This window comes from Oryzias latipes, chromosome 3 (assembly GCF_002234675.1).
Source record: "Oryzias latipes chromosome 3, ASM223467v1".
Classification (NCBI taxonomy): Eukaryota; Metazoa; Chordata; class Actinopteri; order Beloniformes; family Adrianichthyidae; genus Oryzias; species Oryzias latipes.
In genome coordinates, this window is record NC_019861.2 from 17,437,775 (window position 1) to 17,461,101 (window position 23,327).

Genomic DNA, 23,327 nt, shown 5'->3' on the forward strand with positions numbered 1-23,327 from the left:
TATTTGAGAGCTTGGTATTGACCACAAAAACATCACTTTGGTTTTATCTAGGTGCAAAGATCTTCTTCCACTAGAGAAGGGAACAGGGAGCAGCCTGGAGTCGAACCTGGGTTTCACGGACGGAAGGCGCCGCAAACCAGCACGAGCTAAACTGGCTCCCCTCTAGGTGCAAAGATAATTTGTTGTAATCCATCCATGACTTTATTTTGTTTCACCACATTGATACATTCTCTATAATTGTCTGTAGAAAAGAATATATTTGTGTCAGAAGCAGATAATATGAGTTTAATTTGTTGAGTTTAACTTAATTTAATTTGAATGTCATTTTTGATGTCCTTTTTGCTGTCATTTCTGAATGTCCTTCCTGCTGCCCCTGTTGGTACCATAACCATCCAGCCTGCAACAACGTTAGGGGTCCTTCGGGGTCCTGGGACTAGTGCTGACGTCACATTATGTGATTGGCTGTCCGTTGGTCCGATGACGTGTCAGATAGTGATTGATCTGGACAAATTACGATATTACCATAGAAGAAGATATTATGCGGTCCGTCGTAAACAAACAGAGCTCAGACACAGAGCGAGATTATCTTCTAAACGTGCTTTTATTATTATGAATATTATTAGGTGCATTGCAGCCGAATGGACTGCGGTTCGAACCCTTCTCTGGACCGCACACTATAACAAAGCACCTTCCCTGCCTGCGAACACGAAGCTACGAGACTCCAGCTGCTCTGCTCAGAGACACGGTTCGTTTGTGTGGAGCAGCAGGTTCATTCTAACAGCCACAGGTCTTTTTACAAAGTGGGTTGTGGCAAAATCTCTCAATAAACATTACAAAGAATAATGTCAGACACAATCTATGAAGGCAAATAACTTTAGGTTACAAAAGGAAACGTGAAATGAAAATATGTAGAGCCCGAGCAGATCTCCACACTACGTAGTTTGTCCAAGTGGGGTTACCGTAGTGTTATCCTCAGTTGAAAGGACCCCGAACAGTTATTGCAGGCCAAATGGTTATGGTACCTACACAGCAGATAAGTGAATTTCCCCATCATGGGAAAAATAAAGTTATCTAATCTAAAAAAAAAAAAAAATCAAAGCTCTTTTAATTACAATACAGGAGTATTACATTGTGTAATGTGCAACTAATGATTACTTAAAGGTCAATTGATTGCAATATAAACATTACAGATGATGGCATATTTATTGGTCTTAATCAGCAAGAACTGTGTCTGCAAATGTGATAAGCACAATTGTGATGTGTACTGCAAAATCTTCCCTTGCTTATGCACTACACTATTCTACGATTTGACAAAAAATAGCGTTAGCAAAAATGAAGTAATTAATGTGGTTAACTTCGTTTTGATAGCTTTAATAAAATGTTATTAATCTTGAGAATGACAGTGGTCTTCATCAAGACTAGGCCTTGGTAGTTTAGCTGATTGCATTCCCCAGCTGATTCGCTTTTCAATATTTGCGGTTTCACATATTTGCAGATTTCCTTTTTCTGTCACATGTCTCCTTTGGTTCATCACAAAATCTCAACTCAAGGCGTTTGTATGATACTTTTGCGTCCAGAGGAGGGGAGCGGAGATGAAGAGCACGCGGCCGTCGGCTTCCTTGCCGGCTGCTAATGAATATCTCACAGTTATTTCCACGGGTTCGTGAATCGCTATAACCGAATTTTGTGCCCCTGCATGGAGAAATGGCATCAGCTGACTCAGAAGCGGCCGGAAAACTGATACGCTGAGGTAGACATTTGCTGAGAAAATTACCACCCGAATGAATGAATGATGGGTGAAACCAGCCTTTTCTAGAAGAAGATACCCTCTCACTGTTATATGATAAAGAAGGAAGTACGGGCTCCTGGTCTTAAGGCACAGAGTGATTTTTTCAGTGACACCTAGATAGGAAAATCCAGTGTCCTTTAACTAATAACTGTAGGAATTTCGAAGAGGAGATACCGAATAAACCCATGTAGATTTCTCCCTGGGCTGTATGGGTGTGTTCCTGGTGCATACCCTGTTTTTCCTCCTCCTGCATAGGTGCAGGTACTAGGAAATCAGGTGATGGATATAAAAGATCCACCTTTGGAGCTCTTCAGAAGAATTAATTCTCTGGTTTTCCTGCCACGGCCAGATCCTCTGCTCTCAGGTCCTCAGCTATTTCTCTACAGGGAAAATATACACTTCATTCCCAGACACCCGATGCAACACCACATCTTCATGCTTTGTTATTTGAGTGGTTTGAACTTATTAAAAGTACTTTGAGTACTTTAACCCCTGTTGTAAAAGTAAAATATGTAAAAACACAAGAGGCCTTCAGCTCTCATCTGTCTGCCCAGCTGTTGGACAGGACAAGTAAAAAAAAAAAAAAAAAAAGTACTTTGAGTGCTAAAACCGGTTTCGCCTCCCCTCTTATTTGTTGTGGTCTAGAGCCAATCGTAACACTCCCCGAAAAGAAAGTCTTTCCTACTATATATCCACCTTTATCAGATGCATTTTGTAGTTTTGTTTTATAGGTATGAGTTTTAAAAGTGACAGGAAGTTTCAAATGACCTCAAAATAATAGTAGATATTGGACTATCACACAGACTAGGATCTTGTAATGATTGTGTTGTCAGTTTGTTTAAACCTAATATCTTCCAGGTATACGATTTTTGTGAGTATGCAAACGGTGTCACTGAACAATCTTTAAAATCTTAAAATAAATCTGTAGAACTAAACATGATGAAAAGTCTAAAACCTATACCTGTACATTTAATCCTCTGAAATAACAAACGTTTTTGTTGTTTAATGCTATTGTGTCTGCAAAAACACCACTTCAGATCACTTACATAAACTATCTTTGTGCCTGAGGCATTCACTTCTTATACTAAAGAGCCTTTTGGAGAACACCCCTGCTCTGTAAAGAAGTAATGAGAGCAGTAAATACATCATTTCATGTTTTAATTACACAGTTACATTGCTCAACACAGACAATAACCTGAATTAGAATGTTTTACAGCTTCACACATCCAACAGAGCAAACAGTTAAAGATCAGTATTAGCAACAGGGAGAAAAGCATGCAAGAAATAAATACAAATCAGAATTTCATTCTTCTGGCACAGTTTACTTCATCTAAAAATAGCAACAGGACTGTTGGAAGAGGGACATGAAACAAACTAGGAAAGACTTTCATAGTGCCAACCTTTCCTGTTGAAACATTGTATTTCTGTAATAATGTATTGCACAATACAGTATAGAATCTGCCCCTACACCTATTAAACCATAAACTTTTTTTTTATCTTTTAGTTTAAAGGTAAAAACAAGACCATCCTGAGGCATGGCTTATGGGAAAACGAGTGCTGTATCCACTGCTTGCCTACTGAGTTTTCTCGTCATCGCAGCCTGTTTAACAGGAAAGAAGTGACCCCATAGCATCAGATGAGCTTCCAAACATTATCAAGTGGTAATTAAAAAGAGACAAATGTCTGTCTGTGAATATTTGTCTTCTCTGAATGTGTGTTTTGCCCATGTCCAGTACACTTTCAAATACAAATCGGTTGATGTAAAGGTTTTGGAGACCCTTCGAAAGTCTTTCAACACCAGAGCCCTTATGCGTTTGCCATCTAGAATATCTCAAAAAAAAAAAAAATGACACCACAGCAAAAACTGAAAACAGATCATCCATCGTTTTGTATCCTGCCACCCAACAATTACAAGACGGAACATCTGAATATAGGACAGTTTGCTCTTTCCTCTGCAGCTCCAGCTTTTGGTAGGTCGGTGGCCTAGAACAAGCAACTTAAAAATCTGCACTGCTGGGATGTATCATAAAACCTCGAACAGAAGACAAACCGAAAGAAGAGGAAAACATCTTTTGGTTGCATTTTGGTCGTTTAGAAATGTACAAATGGGTTTGGCTTTGTTTAGTTTATCTTAGGGCTTACTCACAGACAAGGAGGTACACACACAAAGTACTCCAGCTGAATGGAACTGTCATTGCAGTGTTGTTTTGATGTCAGTGCCATTGACAAACATGGTGCTTTACTGCACAAAGCTTCTGCTACATGCTGTGAATCAATATGCCACCATTGTCCGGATGATTATTTTTTTTCATTAAAGCTCCAAAGGTTTCAAGTAATTTGTTGAGACATAAATAAAAAGTTTTTATTTTTATTTTTTTACAAAAACACAAAAATACTCCACCCACACACGAGCACACACTCACAGTGCATTCATTGTATCTCTGCGAGGCTTTGTTACTGTAAGAACATGCTGTAAGCAGGCTTTTTAAAAAGGAGACACTTCTGTTTTGTACACAGAAGCACTCATAATGTAGTCAACAAGCACTTTAATTGCTTAAGTAAGAATTCTACACAGGTGAAACTCAATGGGTCCACTGAGCATGCTCTCTACGCCCGGACTCGTCAGAGTGTGGACGTCAGAAACTTTGGTTAACTGGTGTAGCAGAGCTCTAACCTTATTACTTGCAGTTTTACACACCATTTTGTAGTCCACAATGGTGAGTTAGGAGTACTTTGGTCTGTGCTTTTATTGGTTTCAGACAACAAATGGCATGCTGTAGCTGAGGCTGCGTTCAGTAAATTTGGTAGGACTCTTGTGTGCTTAAGAATACATTCCAGCATTATCTGTTTAGCTAGTTATCTTAGTATTAAGATGTGAACATAAATAATGACAATTTCTTTCGAGGATTCATGAGTCTTAGTGTGTGTCCTTGTCTGCTCTCAGCCCAGCTTTTCAGTGTCCAGGTAAGCATCTCCTGGGGGTTAGCTGTATGCTCACAGGAGGTAGCGAGTGCCAAGGTGGGAGAGGGTGCTGAGGGGTGGTCTGCAGCCGTAGTGAAGGAAAATTAGATACTAGTGGGGACGGAGCCCATAAAAGGCTGAGGTCAACACTATAATAAGGTAACTATAACACATACACATAGATACTACACACAGATGCAGGGGTACCTTACAGTTTTTCTTACCTTTCTTAGCTTAGCTGAATTAGAGGACTCTTGACAGTCCAGAAAAAAAGAAACCCACATTTGTTTTTTATAAAGCTTTTGTTTGTTCTGTTTCATTTTTTTCCAAGTGCTAATGAGACCAGCCATGCGTATAACAGTAATATGATGTTGGTGAAGCATATGGAGAAATCTTATGGAGAAAAAAAAGGGAAAACAGCAAATGGGGTTCTGCTTTTTCGGAAATAACGTTTTGTCCTAGATCTGAATCTTATAATAAAAAGTAATCTTTAGAAATAAGTGGGGGGAAAAAAGAGTCTTTCTAGAGAGTGGGTGGAAAAATATCAGCTTTTGCTGTTAGCTTAACACTGGAACATCCCTTCATTCTACAGTAATGGCTTGCCCTGCACCATAGGGAGAAGATAACCAAACACACAGACTGATGGGAATTAAGAGACAGGATCACAATGGTCACTAATATGGAGCGTGATCTGAAAAAGTCCTTGAAAAAAACTGGCCAAGTTTGTGTGTTTTAAATTTGATGTGAATGAATTAAAGTTTCAATTAAATGGATTTAAAACTGAGGCACAATTTTTAACCCTGTTTTACTAATGACTATATTAGAACTTGCTGTCAGTGGTAGACTAAAATAAAGAACTGCAGAATGGAGCTGTTGAGCTCTAATAGTCTCCTTCACTCTGAATTAAATGACACTAAATGAATTGAGAATGTGCTTAACTTTCATGAGTGAAAAAATTTAGAAAACGTACGTTTGAGGACGTCTGGACATTAAAGGTTTTTGTTATTTGGCAAACACATTTTTGGACCTTTTTTAAAATACTATGTACATTCACATTAAGTTACCGATGTTACTTTAAATATATCTATATGTATCTATATTATATGACACCCTACGGGCAGTTGCTGAGGTTCCATTCAGTAGCTGAATTTTCTTCATATTGCACCTCCGTCCTCTCACTGTCTTACAATGCGAGCAATACAAAATATTCTACAAGAGGGGTTTCATCTCGTCAATATAGATACAGGAAGTCAAACGAAGTACAATGCAGGGCTTCCTTTCACAAATGTAAGCGTCTTTGCTCTGTTTTCACTGCTCAGCCCAAACCTAAAGGAGGACAATTAAAGAGAACAGACCCAAAATAAAGTCCGTCTTATAGGATATACACTAGGCCAGTACATGTGGACATCAGATACAAGAGACATTATTGAAAAAACAAAAAAAGGAACAATATCTACAAGCAGGTTTAAACCTCCTCTTGAGACTGCTTTGTGGCTCTGTCCAAGGTCGGCTGCGGTTGGTGCAGACTGGAGTTGGGAAAGAGTGAAGAACAGAGGTGTCAGGTAAGGGGAGGTAGAAAGAGAGGACAAGGTTCACGCTATCCTCGACTAGGCTCTTTAAGCTGTTCATTGGGCTTTGGAAAAGGAAGGAGTGAATGTAAAGGTAAGAACAATTCCTTTAAAATTCCCCTTTAAAAAAAAATCTCCCACAAACACCCCTTCCCATGTGTCTTCTTAATGATACGCAATCAAGGGTTTCCAGCTTGTGTTGAAGATTTTGGCAGTTCAGTTGCCGTGTATTTGTTAGTTCCTTCCTTTGAAGTGGAGTCGATTTGCTTCTTCTCCTTGTGTCCTCTCTGTTCACAAAAGTACCACATTGTGGCAAGGTTCTGTCATTTTTTGTGAAGTTTTTCTTGCAGATTCACAGCATTGTTCATATTTACTAATCTAGACCATCGCTGAGGAGTCAGTGTAGTTTCCTGCGGGCAGCGGAAGGCAGCTGCAGCTCAAAGCGGATCACAGTTGTGATTTTTAAATCGTCAGACTCTGGGTCTTGCTCTGCTGCTCCTCTGCAGCCTGGTGCTCTCAGGGCCGGCGTATCTGCTGAAGAGGTGATGTTGCTTTGTGTTTGGTTATGAGTGCTTCTCTTTATCGCTTGTTTACTCACTTTGGCAGTGTAATATAAGGGTTTGGATCACGTTACTTTTCATCTTTGAATTCATTTGGGTTCATAATGGTGCAGAGAGGTGAGTCCGGTGTAGATTTTTCTTGGCTCGCTAGCAAGGTAGTTAGCAGTTTAAATTTTTCTTCATCAACATCACTACTGGTCTTTATTCAGAATATTTGGACTTTTCTTTGTTTTTCCCTTTAAAGCCAGAAAGAAACCTTTAGTAAGTACTAAGCTGTGTTTCTGAGGAATAAATCACATGACAAATTCTCCCCCCCTTACCTCAAAAACCATCCGTGCTCCCTGCCTATCTGCATCGAGAAACTGAACAAATGCTACAGCAGTGAAATGCCTGGACTGCTTGTGCACATTCCAGGGCTGGTCTTCCTTCATTGATGCTAAATTAAAGGGAAATCCTGTTCAAGTGCTATGCTACCAAACAATCCTAAATCAATGCATGGACTTATGGGAGCCCTAACCTGGTGTCCTTATGTAGCTACCGGGCATGTTCACTGCATTCCTCATGCTTTAAACTATGTTAAACTCCTGACTGGACTGTTTTTATCTGTGGCTGTAACTGTAAAACAGGCTGAAACACTTAAGGTGGGAAAACCAGTGTACTCTCAGAACTTTTTCCAAACAATTTTAGTTACGAGTGAAATCAAAAGAAACTGCAGTAAGGGGGGAGGAGAGGGAGCAGCGTGTGAGGAAGATTCCTCAGTTTGGTTTTGGATGGAGTAGAATCAGGTGTCAGCGAGAGGTGGCATCCAGTAGGGCAGGGGTAGCTGGAGTTGTAGATCGAGAGACACTGCTGGAGCTGCTCTCCTTGGGGCTGGCAGAGACACTGCCACTGCCACTGCCAGTCCCTCCTGCGATACTGCTCTGGCCTGCCAGGGACAAGGGCCCTGGAGGAGTGCTCTCAGAGTGTGTTGGAGGGGCACTGGAGGATGCTGATGAGGCAGAGGCGGAAGAGGATGGGGTTCCCAGAGGCACAGCACTGCCCCCTGGCAGTCCCTGTAGGCCTTGACCACAGACGTGGTGGTGCTTTTCCCAGTCTTTGTGTTGGCAAAAGGAGCCGCAGTAGCGAGCTGTGTTGCAGCCACTGCATGTCTCGCTGGCCTTCCTCCCGCAGTTCCAGCAGCTCTGGTGAGACAGTAATGCCAAAGTGGGTTTATAAAATTAAGTCTTCTCTGTATCCCAGGAAATGAGTTTTCCCTTTCTGACATAAATAATGAAAATTGGTATTCAAGCGTATGTCCAATTCATTTGGTTAAATTTTGTATACAAGTGTTGGTTTGTGTTTCAGCAAGTGGTGGTCAACTGCTGTGTAATGGCTTTAGCTTGGCAGGCTGCTCAGGCTGTCTGCATCTTTCTGTTTTTATTTACACAGAGCAATAGGGCCTGGGCTGTAAAAAAAACCTAATACTTGCTTCCATATTGCTGACTAAATCAGCTAAGAACATGCAAATTAGTATGTCATTTACTTTGTAAAGCTGCTCAGTTTGAAGAAATCCAAATGCTAAATGCTAAGGTAAAATAATGCATACACATAGATGCTGAGAAAAGACAAGATTGTTCAAATTTTTAATTTTCCTCATAAATATATAAATCAATGAAAAGGCCCAAGGAAAAACTCTGAGATACCTTCAAAGATGTGATACTCACTTCACTTGAGTCTTCCTGCTGATTGATGACGGTCAGGGCATCCTCAGAGGCTTGCCTCTTGGCTTCGGCTAGCGCCCTCTCCATTTTGGAGCGCTCAGCAGAAATCATCTCATGAGCCTTCCTCTCAGCGTCTGACACAGCCTTCTGCAGCTCTGACATGGCCTGTCGCTTCACTTCATTTACTGCCTCCTCTGTCAGAAAAAGAGAAAAGGACAAGGTGGAGAAAACATCAGTTCTCATGGCTTGTTACCATCTTCTGTTACCTTTAACCCAAACTTGTCAGACTTTCAACTTATTACATTTCAGTGATTGAAATCTTCCTCCAAGTTATCATTGGCATCACTATTCCACCAACTGGTGTTTTTTTCATTTGGTTTAAAATAATAATTCAAATGACTTTTTTTTTACTTTGGGACCTTTTGTCCTTTGTGGTTTTCTTTCAGCTTGATCCATTTAACCACCTTTAGATATTAGTTTCAAAGTGCAATACATGATGTCTCAGTGAACTCCAGTCATCTGAGGAACAGGCTGTAAATACATGCGCAATTGATCAAGCTCGAGACACAGAAGCATTTTTGTGCCATCGAGGTCCAAAGGCATGAACGTCCATAAATAATGAACAAGTGAGGATTGCCAGGTGTGTGAGAATGACCAGGCAAAAGCTGATAACGTCTTCTCATGCATTTGTTTGAAAGGGGAACTCAAAGATATCCCTTTTCTTCATCACTGCAGATATTTCGAACTACGATGCACAAAGACAGACGGTGGGGGAGCTGTATCCTTGCTCTTGTCGGTAAATGCACATTAATGTTTTCTCATTTACGCTTTGTGGATTTTATATGCACAGGTTGCATTTGATCAATAATATGCAAAAATGTTTTAAACAGTTTGCTTTCTTTCGGTGGCTTAAACACAGTCATACTTCTAAAGGCCTTTCATCATTCTCTCTTCTCGTTTTTACCTTTTGCCTTCGTTTCTACTTCCTTTTTTCCCTTCCAGTGCCTTTTCCTCTTTCTTCTATTCCTTTTAAACACTATCTCCATTATTCTAAGTTTCTCAATTATCTGGCCTAATGCATGCAGCACCTAGATTAGTTTGCAAATTTAATTAATTCTTATCAAGGAGACCGCATAGCAGATGCTGTGGCAATTAGCACTTAATGGAAAACACGGGGGCAGCGATATTAATGTTTTAATTCCACAGGGATTTGGCAAGTCTCTCAGACGTGTTATTTCTGTCAGCTTCTTCACTTCAGATCCCCGTTCTCTAAAGAACCGCAGGCTCTCAACCTGAACCAGACCAGAGAATATGTGTCTGGTTTTAATTAAAAGCGAGGTGCGGCAGCTACACGATGTAGACTACCCTGGCTACTGACATAGAGGTGACAGATACACGCATTTTTATGCACACAAGCACTAGAGATTAGATGTCGAGAGTGAGATATGTTACTCACCCTGCTTGGTATGGAGGTGCTTTAGAGCTGGGGATAGTGGGATGCTTGTAGTACCTGTATGAAAAACAACTGCAATTAAAAGAGCCTTTCCTGCTGGTGAAAATGCAGCACAGCATTTTGCCGACAGCAGCAGCATCTTTCCCCCTCAGGGTATTGGAGTATGAGTGCAACATAATAGTGCTGGGACTGAGGTGGAACAAGGGCTGAGCCATACAATTCCCGAGATGGGCTCTATGCATCCATGCAGTAAAGAAGAAGGCCCATGTAATGCTTATCTTTGGCTACAAATATAGTCAAAACAATATTTAAAGTTGTTTTTTTGTCCCTGATATCGTTTTTGACACTTTAGTTGAAAGGGATCAAATCTAAAGAAATTTGGAGATCAGTGAGGACCAGTGAAGCTCCGCCCCCATGCTGCGCTGCTGTGGCCCAAAGTAGGCTTGGTGACTGCATTTTCACTGCAGCCTTAACTGCAGTGGCTTTTCATAGAGGTAACAAATGGAAGGCATTTGGCTCCAAACGACACAAACCCCTAACTCTCTAGGCCTAATTTATTTACAACTCCAGGGGGCCTCAGTTTTCTCTGTAGGCACGGCGGAGGTCATGAAAGATCACAATGCTTGTTGTGTTGGTCTGCGTGGGGTCAGCCATGACGGCAACAGAGGGAAGAAAATGCTCCACCCTTACCAGCTTTCCTCCAGATTTCTTCAGGAAGATATCCTGAGGGAGGCCTGTGTAAGAAGTCTCTGTGGGACTCTGAAATAGACATGCAGAAACTAATTCAGTAATACAGGCATGACAGCAAACTCTAAAACTTTCTATTTACACATTTGTCCAATGCTTGTTCCCAATTTCTTTTTTGACATCAATACAAATGTGTGGCAACACCAGGAAACAAACTGTCAAGCAGGTTTCCAGTCATTTGATAAAAAGACAGGGTACATCCAATTTAAAAATAAATAGGAATACTATTTATGAGCATGCTCTAAGCATAAGGATGCAATCAGCTGGTTAAAAAAAAACAAGATGTTGCAACCAGGTCTGTATTGCCTCACAGCATGAGTGCAATTTTCCAAATGTGTTGGAAAATATCACCATCTGACTGACTTTTGTGTCTAATTTGATGCATTTTAGCAGATTCAGCTATTGCAAATGAGCCCTACCTTGCTGTGAGTGTTTTGCGTTGCCAAACATGCCCTGCGTGTGTTGGTCTACCTGTCTGTCTGCCTGTCTGCCTTTCAGCAGCCGAGGAAGTTCCTATAGGCAGTGATTCGCTGCTGCTAGCTGTGTTGGAGGAGGAGTTGTGGTGAGGAGTAGGAGGAGGAAGAGTAGAAGGAGGTGGAAGGCATTGTTGTCCGTTGCTCGCACCTTTTTTCATCTCCTCCACGTCGCTGTAGCGGCGAATCCAGTGATTCATCTCCTCTCTGTCTGCCTCCTGGCAGCGCCGTAGCACCGTCAGGGAACGCCGTGTCTTTTCTACCATGTCCATGATGCAGTTGAGGAGCTGAAAAAAAATAAACATACCAAGTTTACCCAAAGTGATGAGAACAGTAAAATAAAAGTTTGCTTAACAATTTACATACATCCACAATGTGCACAATAATGGAAACATCCTTACAGTTCAAAGAGTTTTGAATTAAAAGAGTTCCAACCAAAAAAATCAAGTCATCAAGCATGTTTTTTTACAACATACCACCATTCTCCAATTTTATGCCACTGTGTTCCTACATCAGTCTACCTCTTCATGGATTGTGTGCCTGTCAGTGAATTTTAATGTCTAGGAGTGTCACAACAATGATAATGAAACAGCTGGGCTGTTGATGAACAGGCTGAGTAAATTTCTTCCACCCCTCTGCTCTGTTCCCTGCCAATTCAACACATTTCCTGCTTTTCCTCATCTCTTTTTAGCGCCCCCTCAAAAATCAAACAAGGTCTGCTAGTTGTAGGTTTGGTCTAGTTAACTAGATACATATTCTCATCCAACGCACACATCTCTGCCTCCTTTTTCTCTGGTTCTCCAGAACTGCGTCCCTCCCCCTTCCAGTCAGCTATATTTATTTCAGCAAAGTGTTTCAAATTTGGCAAAGGTCCAAGCCTGGCCGGTTCCCTCCATGACTGCAGCTCTTGTCTCAGCTGCTGAGCCCAGCTGGAGCTGCTCTCTGCGGGGTCCTGAGCTCCATCTGGGGCCCCGTCGCCGTCCCCGTCTAACGCTTTACATGCAAGTATGGATCTGTGCAAAGTAAAGATGATTTTCTCTGGACTGAGTTGATGTAGGTGGAAGAAATCCTGAAAGGTGTGTAGCTCTTGTTGGCTCAGCCCTTTGTCACAGACCCTACTGGTCAGCTGTGCGTCAACTGGTAACTTAGCCGGAACAGAAGCTGCTCTGTCGGTCAGCAGTTCCTATTGACCTTGCTCTTTTTGTTTGGGCTTTCTGGGAAATGATTGATGCAAAAATATGAGCATACGAAACCATAACAGTCACGCAATCATACGTTATCAAGGTGTTTCCATTCTTCTGCCCACTCCCGGTCTGTAAGACGGTGGTCGATCACCTCTTCTTGACGGGCTCCGTGTACTGCTGCCAATGAAAAACAGACAAGATGTCATGTCCAGCCCTTATGCTGAGCATTTTATAGCATATTATGTAAAATAAAAAAAGGCCATTGTTATGTTTTATGCAGTTTTATGCAAATGTTTCTAATTGCTGTTGCATCAGTATGAAATACTCTGAATGATACATGGCCTACATACTCTATTTGCATGAACTTCTTAATTTCTTCTTCCAAAGTGGCAACAACCAATTGAGTTGTTGCATGTGCATGTAACCAAAAAACTCAATCATCCAATTTACCAAGCAAGGTTACATTTATTTTAGTGCAAGTGAATGTATAGATATGCAACTCTCTCATGTTTAAGCAATGATACAATGTCTTTTTCCTTTTGGAAAAGCAGATGGAAGGCATACATGGTGGCCACAGTTGGCCACTAAGCACGTATGGCTATGGTCTTTATATAGACACATGGCCACATGGATAATCACATTGGACTGACAACTGGCCTTTGTTCACCACATACACCCTACTTATATTTACACAAGCTCACTCAGTCCTGACCATATAAGTGTGCAACATGTGACTTCTGATCAATAAATGTATCCAACCAGACGCGTGCTTTGCAGCTGCTGTACCTGTCGGTCGGTGCCTGTCTCGACTGTCGCGGTGATCTGTATGTCTGTAAGCGTCTCTGTACTGGTGAGCCAGAGCCATGTCCTCCAAGCGATAGTGCTGGGGTCCCACCTGGGGGTTGGGTGGGTGGGGTAGGCCATTGGGAGGGTGTGTGGGGAGACCGTTAGGGGGCGGGTGAGCGGGGAGACCGGTGCTGGGGCTGAAACGATGGCTGGGGCTGATGGTGCAGGGTCTCTTAGCCAGGTGCTCGGGGTGCAGTCCATCCCTCTCTGAGCTATCTTTGGTCCTGAAGAGAGAGACATGGTGGTAAGCTAAAACATGGCAGAATGTGGAAAAAAGGTTTGCGGCTATTAAACAATAGAGACTGAAGTTAATTAACATTTTTGTTGGTTACCATGACACCGTTTGGTGAGGAAATGACTTTATAGTAACATAAAACCAATGACAACAATAAAAGCACTAAAATCTATCACTTTTTTGTGACAAAGGCAGACTTTTGATTTTGAATTTAACAAGTTTGAATGCAAGTTTTGAATGCAAGTTAAAGTCCCACTTCAACGATCTTTTTATCTATTGTTCCCAACAGTCTTTAATGATGATTATGCTATTTTAGGCAAGGACTGGTGACATGATGACTGCTACTCACATCCTTCTGTTTACACTCCCTCCTGCTAACTTACAGCCCCACATATACCCTAGCTTAACATTACAGGTGCAACGAAAATGACGAGCAATAGAAAAGCAATTACAGTTTTGAACCAGATTCCAGCTCAGAGAAGGAAGATAAGATTATACATGGATCTATTTGTCTGTAAGTGGATGCATTAAAGGGGAGTGGAGCAGGGAGCTTGTGGCCTGCTTCTGTGTTACACATAAAAGCTTTTTCCAACAGTATTTTTCATCATCTCCCAATTCACAAGGATTTGAATAAAGAAATACTCAGAAGTGCAGTTTTAATATTAAAAAATCCACAAGTACATATTAAAAACACTGTTTTCAATGGAGTGGGTCTTTAATGACATGCGCTTTGCAAACCTGTCACCACTTTATCAAAACTGCAGATTCAACTATTAGATCTTTTTTAATTAACTCTTACTAGCATGCTAGTTCCTAGCCTCCCATTATACATAAAAAAATGTGTCAAATTTTTAGTTTAATCTCAACTAACATCATTTTAACAAAACAAAAGTTACATTTTTTTCTCCTAATCGAATCCCAGTCCTCAAAGTGTATTGTGAATGCTGATAGCCCATAGTGCAGGAAAACATCCCTTTCAAGATCAAATTTTTCTTTAAATGTTGTTAAAATCTCTATTTTTAAATGAAAAATGTTGCAGCTTCATATTATCTCTTATGTTAAACTTCCCTATTTTTGAGTCCCAAGCAAGAAATACAAACATGTTTTTAAAGTTCCATAGCGATCCATATGGCATATGCTAACACACACACCTCCACACACACTTTTGAATGATTGCTGCTTGTTGTGCAGATACAGTAAAGCGCTGCTCCTCTAAATCTCCTGCACAGCTGCACACCATATGTATCAAACAAAACCAAGTCCAACTGAACACCCTGCATCTCAAGCTCTTAATCTGAATATCCGTCTGCCTACTCTTAGATTGCAAGTATTTCTCCCTCCCACCCTGCTACCAAGCTTAGGGGGCAGTGGGGGCTCAAGGCTGTCTATTTGACAGATGTTTAGTTGCGCTCATTTGTGTCTGTGCGGTTTGAGCGAGTGTGTGTGCGTGTTTGTTAAAGGGTTGTGTTTTCCACGCCATCTGGACGGTTTAAATGGGAGTGTTGATATTAATCTTTTTAGCTGTATGGCAATAGCCAGGCATTCAGATGGAAAACACTCTTTATCATCACGGGGATCAAAAGGAAATAAATGCAATGCTGCTGCCACATGTAGATGGGCGTGCGCTTGTGTGTGCTCACTTTATTTGTGCATCCTTGTGCATGTCAGCGCGCTTTGTACACACTTCTGATTGTGGAAGGCAACAAATCATGGGAACAGCTGGCACAATATTGGTTGTACTCCCCTCCCCTAACCGAGTCTGACATGTTGCTTATAAGCCAGAGGCCAGGAGGCTGAGGTGTGCGGATTACAGTGGGATTGCGTGTACGACTTCAACCACTGGTCCTGCGTACATCCAAACCAAAACACCACCCACCACATTGCACCCCCGTGTCAGGATGTGCTCTGTGTTCTGGACATCACAATACCATCTGGAAAAACTGAATACAGATAGCTGTGGGGGGGGGGGGGCAGCAGGTCAAGGAGAGGGGCGAATAAGTGATGACATATGAAGAAAAATGAAAAAGTGCAATAGAATGGAAGTAGGTATGTGGAAGAGGAGTATAACTGGTTTTAGTTGATGACTTCTTATAAAGTTGACTTTTTTCTTTGCATCTACTTTCATTTTGGCTCTAACTCTTTTTAATACATTTGTTTCTCTTCTCCCATGGACAGTCTGGCATAAGGGCAATCTGGCTCTCACCCTCCCTCCATAAGATTTACAGCCTCCCGTGGGTGCCCAGCTTTCTGAAGAACTCTGACAATGCACTGGTGTGAGTCTGTGCCAAACCCTGCCAGTGCATTGGTCCTCTGATGTCTGTGTTTACTTGTGTTAAATGGAGACAAGCTACCTGTCAGGAGTCCTTCTCTTGCCGTGCTCGTTCATCTCCAGCATGATCTCGGATGAGTCGAGGGGTGAGCTGGCGTTGGCGTCAAGGAGGAGCTGTTCGTGTTGAGCCAGATACTGAGCTGGAGTCTGTTTGGCCAACCTTGCACAGTGGAGCAATTCTCTCTGCAGCAGGGGCAGGTTTGCCTTGAGTGATCAAAAAAGGAAAGACACAGATCTCTGCTTAGTAAAGACATACGTTGCTGCAGCAAAGATACATTTTCATTGTACTGATGTTAACTCTGGGAGAAGAGTCAAGTAGACAAGAAGAGCACTAAAAACTCACAGTGGAACATTAGATGGATGGGGTGAGAGTGAAATAATGCCAGATTAGGCTAAGGGGAAAGGGGGGGGGGTGATAGATGAATAGACAGGACGAGATAAGGCAGGTCCCCTGACACATTCCTCTCCCATGTCTCACTCTCTTTGGGGTGCGCTTTCATGTGCACTGGATCTGCATGTGTGGCTGTGGGTGAACGTGTGTGTAACAGTGCTGTCAAGAAGCTCTCTCAGACCTGTCAAGTTGATAGAACACAGATACTACTGCAGTGTCCCAGATGTGGAGGATCACCACACCACTAGGAGGTCCGACACACGCTTTTATTTACACGCAGACCCTTCAACTGTCTGCATTAAATATGCTTGCCGACAGGGATGGTTTCCTTTTAAGGGCATATAAAACATCCCATGTAAATATTTGCAAATGAAAGAAAGGCTTCCCCCAGTGCTCTCCAGCCCTTTATCTCTGAAGACAATCTCCTTTTTCATGAGGACGATGTTCTAACTAACTCACGCTTTTTTCTTCTTTTAGGTGGAGTACTATTTTGCACATTATAAAATACTTCAACAAAAATTGTGTTTTTTTACATGTTCTTGTGTTGTTTTTCTCATGATGGAGGACATATATCGCAAAAATCAAGCTTCAAATCTAGTTTTTTTTTTTTACTTATTCCTGTATTCAAATTGTTGTCTCAGAAGCAAATGAAAATATGCAGTTGGAAAAAGCTAGCTGTGATGTAGATGCCACAATCAGCTCCACCCACAAACAACTCAGAGGCAAATTTCTGATGAACTCCTGTTGTTCTGAAGAAACTATGTCCTAAAATCCATGGACAATATTGAACAATATTTTACTCTATAATGTTTTAATGAAAGTTAAATAGTTTCTTACACTAAATGTACACATATTCAAATAAAATGTTTAAGAAAATATTTAAATTAGACTTCAGAGCAGACTTTTTTTGACCTTCATGAATACTTTGTAAACCAAAAATGTATGCGTTTACAGAAATGATTGGAAGCTGATCATTTTTAAAGAAAAAGAAAGTATTTGCCAATATATTTGTTTTAGATGCAACCTGTCAAAACTCACTCACCTTTAGAAAAGGAATGACGAAAGGCCTCAGGGGGAAGTTGGTGGCCTCATGAAGTTTGGAATGAAACTCCTCAATGGTGAGGGTGGAGTTCTGAGAGTGCAACAGAGAAAGCAAGTGAACACATTTTAAAGACCTTTTTCACAGAAACCACTGAAGTTAGAAAAGTTTATACATATATACCCTATACAGCACATTTTAGTCATAGATTTTTATTATAATAGGGTTTGAACCTGACTGTGAGCTTGCAACCAATATTGTGTATGGGAAAAAGGTAAAAAGCTAATTTTGAAACAGTAATTACAACATACCACCAGTCCTAACACGAGGCTGCGCACTCTTTCTCCAATCTCAGGTGATATGTCGTTGCCAAACTGCTGCAATGTCGTCAGGAAGCGCTTCAGTTTACAAAGCTGTCGAGCTCCACAAGCTGGCGGGAGCTGCTGGTTGGAGAGCGATGCCGTTGAAGACATGGCTGGCCCATTACTGAAGCCGTTAGGGGTGGATGGAGCACCATTCAGCGACGTCGGCGAGTGGCTGCTTCCGTTCAGCACTGCAGAAAGAACAGGCAGAAGCATGGCTGTGAATTGGGTCAGGAGCTCTGGGGTGTCATGTGGTGACAGATCTTGGGACAAGAAGAGGGCCTTTATAGCTTGCTGACAGAGGACGATGCTCTTAAGATGATAAAGAAGGAAAGCAGACAAGACTTAGAATTCGATACCGTGTCAGCTGGGAGTGGGGTGATGCAACTGTCTGCTAGTTTCTGTGAGCTACAAGTGTGTTTGCGGGAACTTCAGCTGTCTCACAAATGCTACCACTTGACCCCCTCAAGCCCTTCCATCTCTGCCTGTATCAGTCTATTCCCCCCTACTCCTCACCAACTCACTAGGACACAACTATAAGAGGAACTTGTTAAAGAGGAGCCAAAAATATTCCTTTGGCCTGTGTTACTTTTATTCCAGTAGCAGGTGTGTAGCTAAATCTGGCCCTGCACATGGCCACCAGCTGAAAGTAGATTTGCAGCTCTAAGGATCAGTAAAGACACACAGTTTTATATACAAACACACACAAAGCAAAGATACACACATGTATATACAAAAAATAATAATAATACAGAGCCAGACACACCTGCTCGCCTTCACAATTTCTTACTCATACACGGAACTTTGTGTATACATAAGGCGGACATAGACAAAAAATGGTCATATCAACACCATATCCTGCATCTGTGAAACCTTTGATGCAATGATTTTTTATTAAAAGTGACCTTTTCTGATAAACAGATTACGTACATAAAAAATATTATTTCTAGGTTTGTATGACCTCAATATTGAGGATAGTTAAGGATTTGCTTCACCTGGTTTTCACCTGGTTTTTAATGGAGAAAAGACAGCTGACCGGCCTGCTAGTTTGCTCATCAATCTACTTCACATCAGGTGGGATTTTTGGCTCAGTCACATGCACTGCCAAAACAAGCCTGCTAGAAATAAGTAAAAAACGTTTAAAATATTAAAAAAATTGCCAAACAAAAAAAATTGCCAAATGAGTAAGAAAAAGGGTCTTACCAAGAAGTCTTATTTTAAGAAAAAAATCTAGTCACTAAGACATATTTTGTTAAACTAAGATTACTTTACCATAGAAAAACTTTCTCACTAAGATTTTCTGGCAAGACAGAAAATAAGACATTTATTGTAAACATGGGTCTTTTTACTTTCTTAAGATCTCGTTTTTGCAGTGTGTGGACTGACTCTGCCATCCTGGTTGTCTATGCTCGTGTTCTGATTTTAGTGAGAGGGAGCGCTGCACGGAGAGAGCTACAATGCCGAGCACCCACCACGACAGGTGAAACAACATGGGCTGTCATTACTATATAGGGAAGAATGTCATGTACAAACTGCAACAGCATTCGGCTTGATGCTCCTTGTAACCAGCGCCGCCTGACCAGCTAATAAACAACACACACGCATGCACAATGCCACAGACACACTCACACATGCTACCCAGGACACTTGTTCCACCAGCAAGGGCATTGTTGACACAAAAAGACATGCACAAGTCTGTAGAGAGACACACCTGACATGTACAAGTGACCAAAACACTTGTTCATGATGCGAGGAATAGACATATATTTGGAATTCCCCAACCTTTGTGCAGACATACAAAGTGACAATTGTGTTCAAAGGAATAGTTCCCCATATGGTTTTAGGATGCTGCACAAATCTATATCTTAACTAAGTAACTTACAGGTTTGGTCTGGATCATCTTCTAAAGTGTAAGACCTTAGTGACAACTAAGCAACTAATAAAAAATACAAGTTTTAGGACAAACAATGCATAATAAAAATAATACTTTTTCAGTGAAGACATAAAAGCGATCAGAACTCTGGTTGTCTCTGAATTTGTTCAGTACTCTCGATTTAGTGCATTGTAAAGTGTTTTCGCTATTTTGTAGTGCTGTCTGAATCTACAATTCCAAAATCCAGTGCCATAGAAATTTCTCAGAAATATCTGCAAAAAACCAGCGGGCATTGATGCTCATGAGATGGGCAAATATTGAGCACAATGCATTGCGTTTGAACAATGCAGAAATGCGTTCTCATTCATTTTTCATAAAAAACTATGAAAGTCATCATCAGAACACAGTGGATTCATAAATAGTCTTTGTACCATGTTCATATTTATCAGGTTTTTGGACATCTAACCTCTGTCTTGTGCCAGATAATTTCCTCTAGCTTTTAGCAGCTTCGATGCACCATCAAGTGTTGACATTTAGTTGTCTCTAAAATCACAAAATTTTGGCATGGAAAATCCTTCATGCTCCACAACAACCACAACCTGAAATCATCCTGACAGGTACCTTAACATCTAGTAACCAGGTTATTGCATTAGATCCATTATTAGCCTCATGCTGTCCAAAACAAATCCATGTTCGCACCTTCTAATCAGCTTTGTGTTTGTAGTGCTGTTGACTGTGCCTTCCACAGTTTCTGCTGTCATATTAGAGGCTCTCTGTGAAATTACATTTTAGCTGGGTTTTTTTGTAACTACTGGAGCACACAAATCTATCAAGAAACCTAAGTGTGTTAAAGAGTTCTGAATTACAGACACAAACAATAAATAAGCTAATTATGCTAGTAATTTTGGATATTTATTGTTAATAGAAAAGTCCAGTTTCAATTATTAATTTCCTTTTTTTTTAAAAGCAAAAAAGAAGAACATTACTTGATTTACTGGTGGTCGGAGTGAAAGAGGCATTGCGACTTGTTGCTTGGCTTACAGCCGGGGGTGGAGGCGGCATGGTGGGTGGGGTGGACCTGGGCTGGGTTTTCACATCCGCAGGTGAATCTGGCATTGTTCCAGCCTTCTGCACTCTGCTACCTGCATTATAAGAAGGAAAAACCACAGAGAAAAACCACGACAGTTACCATGATAAAGCTCCAGCTCTGGTTAAAAAAAAACACACTTTTAAAAGAAGTTCAGATGAAGAGCGCTGACATTTTCACCTGAGCGCCATCGATTGTTTCCTTTAAGCAAAAGCCCCATGTACAGAACTAAAACAAATCAATGCAGGCAGTGGAAACAAATCCAAGCTTGTATTGTGTTTCTTGTTGGAGATTCATGGGCCTGGGAGACATACGCGAACACCTGCTCTCTCGTTCAGCTGCTGGTGACTGAGATCCCTCTCTACTTTTTCCCGGTCGCTCTCTCCTTCACACATACACAATCCATGTAGCAATGACATCCCAATCAGTGTCCCCACCCACATGTAACCTCCAACCCCGAGACACACATCCACGGGCACACACACCTCCCCGCCTGTCCCTTCTCGTTGCCGAGCTCAGACAGCCGGCTTGACAGCCTGTGACAAGTGCAGCTGGATCTGCTGCTGTCCATCACTGCAGACTGGCTTTCAGCAGAGCTCTGTGTTGTCCTGCTATACCAGAGGCTGCACTGTCCTCTGCCAGACACCCTGCCAGGACCAAAGAAGGCAAGGCTAAGCTCTGTCACATGAAGGCAATAGATGGTGCAACGAAGGACATGGGGAAAGCATAACAGAGTGACATGCCAATCAACAAGGTCTGTCACCTCAAATTGTGTGAGTTTAAGACCAGTAAATGTGAATATTTTGTAGAAATCTGCATGCAGGCATCATGCTCTATTTATTGATCTATCAATAGAGTCATTGTATTCGTCTGCCCGTACAGCTGCTGGAACCAGATCTTTCAACGAGGCTCTGATGAAGAATGGTGAAGAAATATTACATCTTGTACTATTTGCGTAAATGTCCTAGTTCCTAATATATTAGACAAATAGAATTTAATAAGAAAGGGAGACACTGATGGAGCTGCCTTAGACAGGGGAAAGGTAAATTTAAACACAAAGTGAATTAAAGAAGTATTTTAAATTCCTAAAGTAAGAACTTATTAAAAAATAATTACTTAAATTATTTTTATTAATTCTCCATTGTCATTTAACTGCAGTAAGTTGTATGGTTATAATAAGAGTGTTTCATGTACGCATGTTTCAAACTAAGATAAAAAATAAAGTCTTTAATGTCTCTAAACTAAGTAAAGTGCTGTTAAAATAACTTTTATTTGATCAGATCATGCTAGCGTTCTTTTGTTTTCATATTCAAACCATGGGAAAAATAAATAATCAGAAGTGGGTAAAGTATCATTATCATTATAAAGGAGAAGTCAAAAGCTGTTATGCAATTAATTACTTAAGAATTAAAATGTAACAAGTGAACCATTTCTCAAGTTCAAAGCACTACTAAAAAATGTTTAAAAAAAATTAAAATCAGCATTTTTATACTCTAATATATTAAAAATTATTCAAGATTATGAAGGACAATTGGGATCGAATTATTTCAGTAAGTGATCTGGCAACACAAGAAAATATTCATGTTCCTTTATAATATACATTCTTCAATGACTGACATAAAAAGGAACATCTTAATGTTTGCCCCTTTTTTGACAGCAACAGGGCTTTAACTGCTGTTTAGAAAATTTGGCACAAATGTTAGAAGCAAAAGAAGTAACAAAAAATTAAAGTGAAAGTATAGAGAAGTAAAATTACTTTTTGGAGTAACATTTTTACAAAAAAAATATCTATGAATAAATAGAATTTATTGAAATCCACCTCTACTATGATAATATCTTTTTGAAAATAGAGGTTCACAAATTCTCTCTTGACCAGAAAAAAAAAGAATCAGAGAAAACCTAGCTGGACTATAAGTGTTTACAGAATTACTCCATCATAATAACTTAAACTGATGTAGTAATAATATTTGGTAAAAGAGAAAAAAAATCCCAATGCTTACTCTTGCAGCAAATTTTCAGAGCATTGGCCTTTATGTGTTCATTCAAGTCCTGTACATAGCTGCATTGTAAACATAATGCAGTCAACACCTATTACAGCAAATCAGTGTCACTTAATTTGTCTTTTGCTTTCATGTTTTGCCCTGTGTCATTTGGCCCCGGTGCTTGGTGTAAGCCTATTTCAGAAAGCTCATGCAGAAGCGTTCAACAGCTGGTGTCTGTATTTAAAGAGCGCCACACTGGAGTGTGCTGTGCGAGGGCTACTGACACAGTGATCCACAAGAACACAAGGGCCACTCTGCTCTTTGGCTTATGCCAGACACTCTGATCATAAACACACAAGTTGGTGGCGGACGGACGGGGGGGGGGGGCTTATGGTTCAAAATAACTGTTCTCGTCTGCTTAAAAATGAATGCATCTGAATTAATGAGCTTATACATTTTAGCCTCCATACTGGAATTTGCTTATTGTAATGTCTTCAGGTTATCAACATCCAATTTTAAAATCAAGCATACTGTTGTGGAACTGTCTCCAGACACTGATGCTCAAAGAGCTTGACTTCAGAGTTGAAAATCTGAGGAGGGAGAGAACAGAAGGATACGGGGAGCATCCTGTCTGTCTGCTCCCACCATGGGATTACGGACAGCTGTTTAATCTGGCCAGCTACAGACGGGGCACACACAGACACACCGTGCTCTGGAATTTACTTTTAATACATTAGGAAGCCCGCTA

General features: G+C 40.9%; 1 protein-coding gene across 14 annotated transcripts in view; it reads right to left on the reverse strand.

The window, feature by feature from the left end:
- Window positions 1–2,930: 2,930 nt before the first annotated feature.
- The window catches only part of cbfa2t3 (CBFA2/RUNX1 translocation partner 3), a 40,657-nt gene continuing 20,260 nt past the window's right edge, over window positions 2,931–23,327 (reverse strand). For 2 of the 14 annotated variants that reach the window (XM_023953417.1, XM_011490093.3), the window contains exons 2-12: window positions 20,497–20,652; window positions 17,587–17,828; window positions 17,279–17,368; window positions 15,868–16,049; window positions 13,222–13,505; window positions 12,527–12,612; window positions 11,250–11,538; window positions 10,722–10,790; window positions 10,035–10,088; window positions 8,582–8,772; window positions 2,931–8,068 (exon numbers count right to left, since the gene is read on the reverse strand). In XM_023953417.1, the coding sequence (XP_023809185.1) occupies window positions 7,667–8,068; window positions 8,582–8,772; window positions 10,035–10,088; window positions 10,722–10,790; window positions 11,250–11,538; window positions 12,527–12,612; window positions 13,222–13,505; window positions 15,868–16,049; window positions 17,279–17,368; window positions 17,587–17,828; window positions 20,497–20,652 (2,045 nt within the window). In that variant the 3' untranslated portion in view covers window positions 2,931–7,666. Of the gene's footprint in view, window positions 8,069–8,581; window positions 8,773–10,034; window positions 10,089–10,721; window positions 10,791–11,249; window positions 11,539–12,526; window positions 12,613–13,221; window positions 13,506–15,867; window positions 16,050–17,278; window positions 17,369–17,586; window positions 17,829–20,496; window positions 20,653–20,769; window positions 20,880–23,327 lie in introns of those variants that run through there. The other 12 variants (XM_011490085.3, XM_020713291.2, XM_020713270.2 and 9 more) reach the window with 12 other exon arrangements.